The 12,935-nt window shown below is 50.5% G+C and overlaps 1 protein-coding gene across 1 annotated transcript in view; it reads left to right on the top strand.

Annotated features, from left to right (window-relative positions):
• The window catches only part of LOC126992673 (cytochrome P450 2L1-like), a gene marked incomplete at its 3' end in the record, with an annotated part of 136,790 nt that overhangs the window by 64,966 nt on the left and 58,889 nt on the right, over positions 1-12,935 (top strand). The window contains 1 exon segment of the mRNA XM_050851483.1: positions 739-838. Coding sequence (XP_050707440.1) covers positions 739-838 — 100 coding nt within the window.

Here is a 12,935-nt window from a genome sequence, read left to right as displayed (position 1 = left end):
TAGGACAGTTTGTTGTGGAATGAAGATCATTGATGAATATCAGAAAGAGAGTGAGAGACAGGACAGAGCCCTGCGGGACACCACTGTTGACAGGTTTAGGGGAAGAATAGTAACCGTCTACCGCAGCAGAGATAGAACAGCTGAAAATGAAACTGGAGATAAAGGTACAGAGAGAAGGATATAATCCGTAGGAGGGTAGTTTAGATAGCAAAGAGTTGTGCCAGACTCTTTCGAGATATCTAGCGCAACTGAGAAAGTTTCACCGGAACGTCCAAGAGAGGATGACGAGAAGTTAGTTAAGAAAGCAGGAAGGTCACCAGAAAAACGCCCCTTGCAGAACCCATACTGACGATCAAATAAAAGGTCAACAGTGGATATATATTTGTGGATCTTCCGGTTAAGGATCGATTCAAAAGCTTTAGAAAGACAGGAAAGTAAAGCTGCGACGGCGTGCGACAGTGTGCACAATAGGCATTTAAAAGTCAATTTCATAACACACCGAAAACTACCACAAAAAAAAAAAAAAAAAAAAAAAACACCGTTCCGTCTGCCAGTGCGAAATAGGCGAACTTGTGAAATTTTACTCATAGCCGTATAAATAAGTCCCCCCCGTGCGGGGGCCCGTGTGTGTGTGTGTGTGTGTGTGTGTGTGTGTGTGTGTGTGTGTGTGTGCATTTGTTTGTTTGATTAAGCGTGTAAATGTCTGGGCCCACCCACTGATTCATTCTTCTTCTACAGGCGTTTGGGGTTTACCTTTGTTGGGTAAATTTCCGTCATCATCGCAGCGTTTCGCTGATCAGGTGAAGGAGCTGCGGCCTCGGTATGGAGACATCATAACGTAAGCACCTGCTATGCTGCAACATTGACTCACCCATTAACTAATCGATCACAGTGTGTGGTTGTTGACGGACCTTTATTTTTTAACATTTTTACTTCTGACTTGGGTATTAACCTCGAAAATAAGCTTATTTCATATGATGATGATACAACTCTATACTCCTCTGTACCTAGGTCTTAGCCCAGGAAACCTGAAGTCCCAAGGGCCTTCGCCTCCTCGTGCAGTGCCTCGAGAGCCATCACCAAAACTTCCAGTGACTTACGTCGGCGCTTCACCAGTACGCGAAGCGCTAGGATAGGTCAGTTGTTGACTTACCAGGCGTGAACCCAGACTGTTCAGGTCTCTGCATCTTCAGCAGCTGGCTGCGAATTCGCATCAGCAATAGGTGGACAAGCACCCTGCATGGCACACTGAGCAGTGTAATACCACGGTAGTTGCTGCATTCCTGTCGGTCCCCTTTCCCTTTCCAGATAGGGACGACCAGCTTCCTCTTCCAGTCAGGAGGAATGGCACCGAACTGCCATACGGCATTCAAGACTGCATGCAACCCGCGGATCAGCTTTGAGAAGCTCCACACTGATATTACAGGTGCCAGGTGCCTTTCCACCTGCAACCCAGTAACTGGAAGCCGCCCACGTGGAGGGTCCGCCATGTACAGCTGCTCAAAGTACTCAGCCCAACGAGCCTTCTACCCGTCCATGTCCGATATGAGGCAGCCATCAGCTGTTCGGATAGCGCTCACCTGAGAGGAAGACTTGAAGCGGAGCTTCTTCAGGGCTCGGTAAAGCAAGTCGGAGGTCATTCTCATTTAATTGGCTCTCGACTTCCTCAGCGAGACCCCTGATATACCTCTCCTTGTCTCTCCTCAGGAGAGCTCTAGTGCCACGTGACAGAACCCTGTATTGGTTCCGGTTCCCAGCAAGTCTGGCAGCGCGACTCTCCTCGATATTATCCAGCGTCTCCACCGAGGTATAGCCACTTCTAGATCTGGGGGCGCCCTCCAATCCACTCCTTGGCAGCTTGCAGAGTCTCACGTTTGAAGGTATCCCACAGTTCTACAGGATCCTTCAAGGTGCTGAGCACATCGAACCGATTTGATACTGTCATTGCATACTCCTGCGCACATGCTAGGTCTTTAAGCCTCTCGAGATGGAACACAGTATTGTTGCTTCTCGAGATTCTTCTTGACCTGACATGAAAATTGAGTGTTGCAACAACAAGCCTATGGTCAGTTGTAAAGAACTCAGTACCCCGGTAAACCCTGCAGTTCTGAAGGATCCTCCAACGAGTACCTACGATGATGTGATCAATCTCCATAGCTACCCCTCCGGCATCACTATACCAAAGTCCAGCGGTGCAGCTCTGGTACCAGGAACCCGCAATTCTCAACCTTCTGGATTTTGCAAAATCCAGGAGAGAGCTGTTGATTTTCCTGGTACCAGAACCATGGGGACCAACACAGGTCGTATCCATCCCTCTCAGTGCTAGTAGTAGCATTAAAGTCGCTCAGGACAATGAGTATGTTCCGGGGAGGGCCCTGGTCTAATACGGAGTCGAGTTCGGCGTAGAACATCTTCTGTTCAGTTTCACGCATCTCGGTAGGAGCGTACACTGAAAAAAGAGACATGAAGCCTAGTATGTGCTTCAGCCTCACTCGCATTATACGCTCATCAACCGGAGCAACCTCAACCACAAATGGCAGCAGTTGGCTGGAGATGCCTAGTAGAAGGTGTACCCCCCCTTACTGATCTCGCCGCTGCCAGGCCTCCTCGTATCAGAGAATGCCACTCTGTTCACCCTCTGCCTTCTGAGTTCATTTGATAGGTAGGGCAGTCTAATGTAGATGGAAACGCGATGTTAATGCAGAGCGTTTACTAATGCTTAATACACAGGAGTGCGTTGTGTGGCGACCAGTGGAAGACTGCCTGCCCGGAGTATGGCGGAGGCTCGGACGCCTCCGCTGAACTAGCAACTGCCCGGCCGGTCATCTGGTGGTTAGATGCTGACGTCATCTCCCCTCCCCCTCACACGCTCGCACGAGATGTTGGCTCGTCGCGGGCGGCCTGTGAAGGTTGGGGTGCGGAGATGGGGCGTAGGAAGCGGCGGTTGCGTATGGTGACGCGCCCGGAGCCGTCGAGGCGCACCATACTGGCGGTGCGGCTGGAGCTCCACTACAGTACCCATGCGATCCCAGCGTTGAGGGCGGTTGGTGCCCTGGTTTTGCACGGCTACGTGCTCGCCCAGCCGGAGCGTGTGGAGCTTTCTGGAGGCTGTGTTGTAGCGGGTAACGAGCTGCATGTAGCGCTTGGCGAATGCGGCTTCACGTTCCTCCGCCGAGTGCAGCCAGTCTGGGTAAAGGTGAAGGAGGCGTGGATGGGTGGGGAGGTGGTCGCGCAGGACACGGCCAAACAGCAGCTGAGTGGGGGAATTGTTGATGTTTGCCACGGGCGTGTTGCGGTACTGCAGGATGGCCTTGGCCACGGCATCTGTGTCGACGGACCCACAACGGCAATACAGTCTGCGATGATGCGCCTGGCAGTCTTCACGGCGATCTCAGCACGGCCGTTCGACTGCGGATAGTAAGCGGAGCTGAGTCGATGATGCACGCCCCAGTGGTTGAGGAAGTCACGGAAGTCCTTTGACACCAGCGTGGGGCCACCGTCACTTACTAGCTCTTGAGGTGCGCCGTACTGCAGGAAGAGGGACCTGCATGACGAGATGACGGGCGTCTGTCTGACCTGGAAGGAAGTGAAATATATGCAAATTACCAGAGAAACGATCGACATACATTAGGTATGATATTCCTGCATAGTCAAAATAATCCACTGCCACATGATCATATGGCCAGGAGGGTGGAGGGGACAGGACCATGGGCTCCCGGGGCAGAGATGGGGCGGTGGTGCGGCAGTAGTGGTACTGTTGGTGGTAGCGAGTGTTCTAAGTGCTAATCGGTTCACGGATAGAGAAAGTCATATCCGCCAGGGTTATTTCAAACATCACACAGGTCATTAGGACAAGCACAGCACATAGAATAGGTGTTTGTTTGTGTATGCGTTTGTGTGAATGTTGTTTGTGTAGGTTAACATTTAAGTGTTAATGTATATGTAGAACAATGTGTAATAGTGGACAACAAGAGGACATGGTCGGACAGTCAGAGACAAACAAGGAACAATAAAGATAAACATTGAAGACGCAATACGAGAGACAAAGAGCGACGACAGACAAGACACGAGACGACAATAGCAAAATACATAGTTTGTGCTGCCGCACTCCATTTTCTTAGTCACCGGGGGGGGAGAGCACACGGCCCTCAGCGGTGACTGCTACAAATACCCCCCACCCAAGTGCCGAGGACCGAGGAACGAAATCTTCCCTGAAGCGGGGGCGCTGTGGCACAGACGATGTTGCGTTACAATGAGTAGTGTTGCGCGGTGAGTTGCGCTGAGTAGAGTTGCGTTGAGGTGCGCGGTAAGTTGCGCTGAGTAGAGATGCGTTGAGGTGCGCGGTAAGTTGCGCTGAGTAGAGTTGCGTTGAGGTGCGCGGTAAGTTGCGCTGAGTAGAGATGCGTTGAGGTGCGCGGTAAGTTGCGCTGAGAAGAGTTGCGTTGAGGTGCGCGGTAAGTTGCGCTGAGTAGAGGACAGCTACGGTGAGTCGAGCTGGAGTGAGTAGTGCAGTGACAACAGCTACGGTGAGTCGAGCTGGAGTGAGTTGAGGGTTGTGTGCAGCTGCAGTGAGTCGAGCTGAAGTGAGTAACGCGTAGGGGACAGCTACGGTGAGTCGAGCTGAGATGAGTAGCTCAGTGAGGACATCTACGGTAAGTCAAGCTGAAGTGAGTTGAGTGGTTGGCTGTTTAACAGATCCTTGAAGGCTTGAATCCGCACTCCCAAATCGCGAACCGCGTATACGGATCCTGAACCTTCAGAAGAGTGGTGCTCTGAAGGACACTGCTGTTGTAGAGGAAGTGTTGAATGTCTTCGTCAGGTATGGTGAAGTCGAGTGTTAGTGTATATGTAGAGCAATGTGTAATAGTGGACAACAAGAGGACATGGACGGACAGTCAAAGACAAACGAGGAACAAGAAAGATAAACATTGAAGACGCAATACGAGAGCCAAAGAGCGACGACAGACAAGACACGAGACGACAATAACAAAATACATAGTTTGTGCTGCCGCACTCCATTTTCTTTGTGTAATGCCAAACTGTTTACATATTTCTGCTAAAAGTTGATTGCGAAACTCAGTTCCATTATCACTTAACAACACTCTAGGTGTGGAGTATGGGCAAATTAGATGAGTTATTAGGGCATGAGCAATGGACTTAGCAGATTTATCTTGCACCGGGGCTAACACAACGTACCGCGACAAGGGATCTACACCCTTGGCGGGAAGCTGTAGCAAGTCAATAGAAACTACATCCCAAGGCCGGTCAGGGGGAGGGTATTCTAGGATCGGCGCAGGCCTAGGCACCGTCCATTTATGTTGGGCACGCTTGACACACTTAGCCACATACGCGTCAATATCTACACGCATAGTTGGCCAAAAATAGACCGCTCGGGCCGCTGTTAATGTGCGTTCCCTCCCCGGGTGACCAGCGATCACCGTGTCATGAACTAAGTTCAGCACCGAAGGTTCATAACACTCTGGTATCACAAACTGTGCGACAGACTCCTTTTTACGGGGCCAGGATTGACTGATTGATTGATTTAAATTAGGCGCTGCAACAGCCAGGGTCATATGGCGCCGCATTCAATGAGTTAAAAACTAAAGAAAAGAAAAAAAAACTAAACTAAAAGGGCTAAAAAAGGAACCTAAAAAAGTAAACTAAGAGCAAAGCCAAACAAAACGAGACGAAACAAATCACACAGAAAACGGTCATAACTCATGGAGAAGGCCAGCCTTCTCCATAAAGAGAAGTACCTCATGTTCCGGGGAAAGGCATCTCCCTTCCAGCATCAGCGAGAGACGGAATGATCCGTCTTCTCCCCGACACTGCGACAGGTATCGCACTCGCAGGTCCCCCAAACTGGGGCACTCGACTAGCAAGTGCCGCACGGTCAGGGGAACCAAGCAGTCATCACAATAAGGCTGCACTCCCCGGGACATGAGGTAACCATGTGTTAGACGCGTATGACCCGTCCGAAGACGGGTCAAGGCTGTCTGCGAGCGACGGTCACGGACACTTTCGTATGACCAAGGACGAGACACAGTCCTGGTAATCTCTCCCATTTTGGAAGTCGCACCCCGAGCATTCCACCTCTCCTGCCAACTGGCAAGAATTGCCTTGCGAATCTCTGGAAACATATCTGTACATGGGACACCACTAGGGGGGGCAGCTCTAGCTGCTGCCTCCCTTGTAAGTCCATCAGCTCGTTCGTTCCCGTGTACACCAACGTGTCCTGGAACCTGACAAAACCCAACGCGATATCCCCTGTTGCTGAGCAAATACAGACACTCGAGAGCAGATAAAACTAGGGGATTAACAGAGGGAGTAAAGGAGCCCAGCGCAGAAAGAGCGCTACGAGAATCACTAAAAATCACAAAAGAGTCCACAGGAAGGGTAAAAATAATCTGTAAAGAGGGGGGAATATTGCAGACAGCTCTGCAGTAAATACAGAAGCAACAGAAGAAAGACTTCCTCCCCGACAGGAGGGGAACACAACACCAAAGCTAACTCCAGCATCCAATTTAGAGCCATCAGTAAAGACAGGGATGGAGTCCGAGTGTTCAGTGAAATGCTCTAAAAATAAGGCTCGGGACGCAGATGGCGGTAAATCCCTCTTACTATCTATAGTGGGAGAACACACGGATACACCGGGCAACTGCCAGTATCCAACCCTAGGTACTCGATAAGGGCAGATAGGAATGGGAGGGAAATACAACGGTGTCATGGCAGACGCTACCCGAAACCCAAAAGGTTTAGGGTGACTAGGTCGCTCATCATATGCAGGCGAAAGGGGAATCCCGCAAAATTGACACACAAGGAACTGATTCTGGAAGGCGTTGGACGCGGAACCAGCAACGGAATAGAGAGGACTGGCGTCTCAAATTCAGAGGCAGGACGCCAGCATCCACGAGGAGGCTAAGTATCGGTGAAGACCGGAATGCACCAGTAGCCAAGTGGACCCCGGTGTGATGTACTGAGTCCAACACGCGTAGGTGAGCCTCCTTGGCGGAGGAGTATACCTCGCAGCCATATTCCAACTTGGAAAGGATGAGTGTTCTGTGGAGGAGGAGTAGCGTGTCCCTGTCTGCACCCCAAGAGGTATGAGCTAAAACACGAAGGAGGGACAGGGCTTTCTGACAAGCCGCCTTAACGTAACGTAAATGAGGCACCCAGGTTAGGCGGTTATCAAATAAAAGACCGAGGTAACGAGTCGTCTCTACACAGGACAGTCGCCTATTACCAAGATATAAGTCAGGGTCCGGATGAACGCCTCGAAGACGACAGAAATGCATAGCTACTGTCTTTGAGGACGAAAATCGAAAGCCGCGCGTATTTGCCCAATTGGCGACTCTATTAATAGTCAATTGCAGTTTTCGTTCAATCAACGACATCCTTGCCGCAGAAAACGAAAAGGATAAATCGTCTACATATAAGGAGCTATGAACTCCATCAGGCAGGACACCAACGACTCCATTAATAGACACAGCAAATAGCGTAACACTGAGAATACTTCCCTGTGGTACACCATCCTCAAGTGGACAAACCTCGAAAAGAGTACTCCCCACTCTAACCCGTAAAAGACGATGAGATAAAAACTCCTGAATAAAAACAGGGAGACGGCCACGAAGACCAAACTCAAACAGGTTAAGTAAAATTCCATGACACCAAGCTGTGTCATAGGCCTTCTCCAGATCAAAAAACACGGTCACCTGGTGGTGATTATTGGCAAACGCCTCACAAACTGAGGACTCCAAGGATAAAAGAGCATCCGAAGTGGAGCGCATCTTTCGGAAACCATATTGCACCGGGGTCAATAAATTCCGGCTCTCCAAGTACTACATAAGCCTGACATTCACCATCTTCTCCTTCACTTTACAAATGCAGGATGTTAAAGAAATAGGACGATAATTAGTTGCTTGGAGATGATCTTTCCCAGGCTTCAGAATGGGGAGAATTACAGCCACACTCCATAGAGATGGAAAATCACCGGTACGCCAAATGAAATTGTAAAGATCCATTAAAAATGTAAAACCACAGTCAGACATGTGGCGTAAGAAAGCATAGGGGATGTCGTCTGGACCTGGCGAGGAATCATGACACTGGGATAAAGCCGTCTTCAACTCGGAGAGAGAAAATGGGATATTAAGATTCCCCTCCGGTGGAAGCGAAGTTAACGCCGAGTGATTCCAAATCCCGGCGATGACGAGCCCCTGGTGCAGTAGGATCTTTCCTAGAGACACTGGCAAAGTGCTTGGCGAATAGGTCAGCAACAGTCTTAGGGTCCGCCACCGTTTCCCCTGCATGCGATAACACTGGAGGGGGAGGGGGGAAAACTTCCCAGAGATCTTACGAACTCTGTTAAAGACTTCTGTGAGTGTAGTTCCGGTAGTGATGGAAGAGAGATAAGCCTTCCAAGAAATTCGTTGAGCCTCCTTGAAAGTGCGTCGTGCTCGAGCACGCGCTCGCCGAAAACCATCCAAACACTGGGGGTCCCCACGGTGACGACGAAGTCGAGAGAATGCAGCACGCTGCTCTTGCACAGCAGTAGTGCAAGCGGCGTTCCACCAGGGAACAGGACCTTTAGGGAACTGGCCAGACGTCCTGGGGACGGATTGAAGGGCTGCAGAATGTAGGGCATCAGTGAAATAGGATGCAGCCTCGTAAGAAGTTCCAAAGTCAGCCAACGGACGAAGACAGGAGCTAAGTTCCGTAAATCGCTTCCAGTCTGCTTTATCTAGACGCCAGCGAAAAAGGCGTGACTGTGGTACAGAATCAATGCGTTCCAATAAAATTGGAAAGTGGTCACTGCCATACAAGTCCGGTAAGACCAGCCAACGAAAATCAGGAAGAGAATTAGAAGTGCAAAGTGAAAGATCTATAGAGGTAAAAGTACCAGTCTGGCTATGAAAATGTGTCACTTCCCCAGAGTTTAAAATTTATAATCCCTGATCCTCAATAAAAGAAGCAACTAATAGTCCGCGTGGGTTGGTAGCACCATCATCCCACAACGGATGGCGACCGTTAAAATCCCCTAATAAAAGTAAAGGCGAGGAAAGTTCCTGCACCAGGTCGTCAAGATCGTGTCTGTCAACGGGAACACCAGGAGGGAGATAAAGGCTACATAATGTATAAAATTTGCACAAATAAACCTTAACAGCAACAGACTGCAACGTTGAGTGAAGCTGTAATGGGACATAAGGGATATCACAGCGAACGAATATGACGGTGCCACCATGGTGGTCCTGTCCAGGATTAGGGATACTGTAAACGGCAGGACTAGAGTGAGTGTAGTCTCCGAGCATTGTCTCCTGTAAACAAAGACAAGCAGGAGAAAACCGAGATATCAATGCTCGGAGTTCCTCCCACGAGGGTCGTAGGCCTCTACAATTCCACTGTTGGAGTAGGAAGATGTCTATTTTCGAGTGCGCTCCAGGCGAGCCCCTGAAAAAGACTGCCTTTTACCCACCTGATTCGGTACGGTAATACGACGAGAAGAGGAGACTGGGACCCGAGAGAAGCCGGGTCGAGGGACCTTGAGCTTTCTCCCAACAAAGGAACCTGCGCCCCCTCCGGACGCCGCACTACTAGTGCCAGACCGCACACGACTCCCCGAAGCTACCTGCTCGCGGGGAGGATTCCCAACACTATATCCAAGGGGTTCCTCAGTTTCCATATCCCGATCAGGAAAACCACTTGAAGCAACAGGAACTGAAACAGAGGGGGTCTCAGCAGGCTCAATATCAGCCTCCGCATCATCCTCCATAGGCCTATCTTGATAGACCCCAGAATCATGTATACCAACAGTAATCTTAGTTGGCAGAACAGATTCAACTGAATCTGTAGAACCGCGATGTCGCTTCTTCATACCTCTGGCGGACTTCGGCGAAGCAATGTGAGGTGCATGTACATCAACATGCATCACCTGGGACGAGGCCGGAGAAGCTCCATCAGAACCTGGAGGTGACTCGACAGAATCACAGGACAAAAGGGAAAATCTATAATGGGACATAATAGCAGTAGCTTCAAAGGGCCGGGAGGAAACCGTAGAGGACACCTGAGCAGCGGGCTGGGCAGAAGAGCGAGTGCCTAGCGATGAGGTGTACGTCTTTGCTCCAGTACCGGCCTTCTGGCGGTAGAGGAGTTCACGGCGCGCACTACCAAGGCTGATAAACTGACTATTTGCCAGTTGCAAAATATCCTGTTCCAGGCGATATCGTGGGCACTGTCTGGAAGACAACTGGTGAGCATCCTGGCAATATAAGCAATAAGCATCTGACTCACATTCCGCCGTGGAGTGTGAGCCTAATGCAGAACAATTACCACACCGAGAAGGCTCAGTGCAGTATTTCTTACCATGACCATACCCGTGACATGAAAAACACTGTAGAGGGCGGTCAACAAAAGGCTTTACCCGAAGATGGAGAGGGCCAATACTGACACGGTCAGGGAGGGTAGAACCAAAAAAGGTGAGAAGTATCATGTTAGCTGAACCCTTCATCTTGGACACCTTATGCACAGAACTAAGGCACATCCCAAGTATTTCCTCCTCAGAGAACTCATAGAGGTCATGATTATATATACTGCCTTTACTATAATTGAAGGTATGGTGTGCTTTGACCGTTTCAAACATGTTGTCAGCAGGGCATGGTAGATGTTGCAGCAATTTAGCTTGATTAATATCTTTAGCCCTGACTAACACTCCCTTCCCATACTTTTTCAGATTCCCCTCAGGGATCGTGCCAATTCCTTTGGCGAGGTACCTAGCAGCATGAATGAAGTTGCCACGCCCGTTCCTATAGTATGCAACAAACCAACGAGGGGGAGGGACCTGGCTGTCCCTGGGAGTTGGCTCTAACAAAGCGTCTTCGAAGAGGTTCGGGACATAGTCCATGTCACTGTCAGAAATATTGGAAGAGCGGAGAAGTTTCGCTTGAAATCCAGCACCTGCGATAGGCAGAGTCGCAACAGCATCACACGCCGACTGGGCTTCAGCGCTGGAATCAAAGGTCACATAGCATCTGTTTGACTTGAAGTCTCCATCATGAATGAGACGGATACGAAGGACTGTGCCAGATGGTTTGAGTAAGGAGTGCAAGGCACGATAAGAAAACGATGGATCGATATTCACCTTCTGAAGTGCGTCCAGCTTGGAAGAGGGACGCACATCAGTTACCCCCAGAATGGGAGGCAGCCTTGTCAGACACACGTGGACTTTTGTGTCGCACGGACTTGTTTTGGTCAGCCCCTCTAGGAGGTACGGACTTTCCAGCGGCACCACCAGGAGCCGTGAAAGGCTCCAAGGTGGCGACGAGAGAGGGCCGTGTGGGGGTAATCGGGGACAGGCGGACGTCAGGGAGAGAGGCAGGCCGAGGCAAGGGAAACTTACCCATACACAGGGGAGGTGTTTCACTCCCACACACCCCTACCCACCACGGAGCCCAACAAGGGGAGGCTGAATGTTGGGGCCAAACCGCACCCAACAGCCCCAGGGGTAATGGGGAAGTATACGCATCCACTGCCAGGTGTTTAACGGCGGCCGCGGGACCGTTGCGACCGCCCACCCGGCAATGACCACTTGACCCTAGCCATCGCATGACCAGCCGATTGATTCAGTGGGGCCACACTGAACCGTCCGTCTTACCCCAACCCCTCCCACCAAAGGAGTGTGTTGCCCACCGAGGGGAACTACACCCTGCCCCGCGGTGGACTCAACCCCCATATGAGAGGGCACGGGGAGTATACGGGACGCCACGCACGGCAAACACGTGGGGAGACAGTAGCCCTGCCCTAGGTGGTAAAAGGGCAGGGCGGGATAAGGCAGCATCACCAGTAGGCCTCCTCTACCGGTGATGAGGGGGGAGCACTTGGTCCACGAGGCCAACGGACATCGAGCCTTATCGAGGTGGGCAAGCCACCACGGTAGGTGGTGCCGCCGAACTCGCTTCAAGCCCCGTCACCACGACAAGGTGACTCCCCTTCGACGGGGTACGGGGCCAGGAGCGGCACAAGACGTTGTCCTGTGACAAAAAAATTGGGAAAAAGACACAAGTAGTGGCGGGAGACTTGTTTCATCACCCGATTCCAGAGCGTATATTACTTTGCCCCAAACGTCATGTCGACGCTGGGCTGCTGCTAAATCCTTTAGAGTGAAATTTTCAATTTCAGTAGACGTTTCTGCCACTGAGCCAACAGGTACGTTTCCAGACAGTGAATCCGCGACGACATTCGCGCGGCCAGGTAAGTACTTAAAGGTTGGCCCAAATTCCTGGATGGTCAGGTACCACCGTGCGAGTCGACCGGTGAAGTTTCTAATCTTAAAAAGCTCGGTGATTGGTGCATGGTCCGTAAATACAGTGATAGGATAGCCAAGGATAATACCTCTAAAATGTTTAAGAGCCCAAACAACCGCTAGGGTTTCCTGATGGGTCACTGAATAGTTCGACTCAGCCTGGTTTAAAGTATGACTTGCGTACGCAATAGCGCGATTTTTACCGCGAGTGTCCGGATGCATCAAAACAGCACCAGCCCTAGGGCTGAGGCATCTGTATAAAGTGTAAAAGGGACGTTGTAGTCCGGGAATGCCAAGGCTGGAGCGTTGATTAACGTTGACTTCAAGTCTGTAAAACTCTTGTGTTGTGGGGAATTCCAATGAAAAGGTACCTCTTTCTTTAAAAGTTGCGTCAGAGGCGAAGCCATTTTGGCAAAACCTTGTATGAAAGGCCTATAGTAGCCGCACAACCCAAGAAAAGACCGAACGTTTTCGACGGTTTGGGGCTGCGGAAAATTCTTTATGGCCGATATTTTATCGTCCATCGTGTGGATTCCATCTCCATCAACAGTGTGGCCTAAAAAGGTGATTTTTGGCTTTAAAAATTCACATTTAGTCAGCTTGGCCTTTAGGCCAGCGTCTCTAAGTTTAAGCAGAACTATTT

The sequence above is a fragment of the Eriocheir sinensis genome, chromosome 7, assembly GCF_024679095.1.
Source record: "Eriocheir sinensis breed Jianghai 21 chromosome 7, ASM2467909v1, whole genome shotgun sequence".
In the NCBI taxonomy this organism is placed as follows: domain Eukaryota; kingdom Metazoa; phylum Arthropoda; class Malacostraca; order Decapoda; family Varunidae; genus Eriocheir; species Eriocheir sinensis.
Note: the sequence above shows the minus strand (reverse complement) of the source record. Positions and strands in the feature narration are given on the sequence as shown.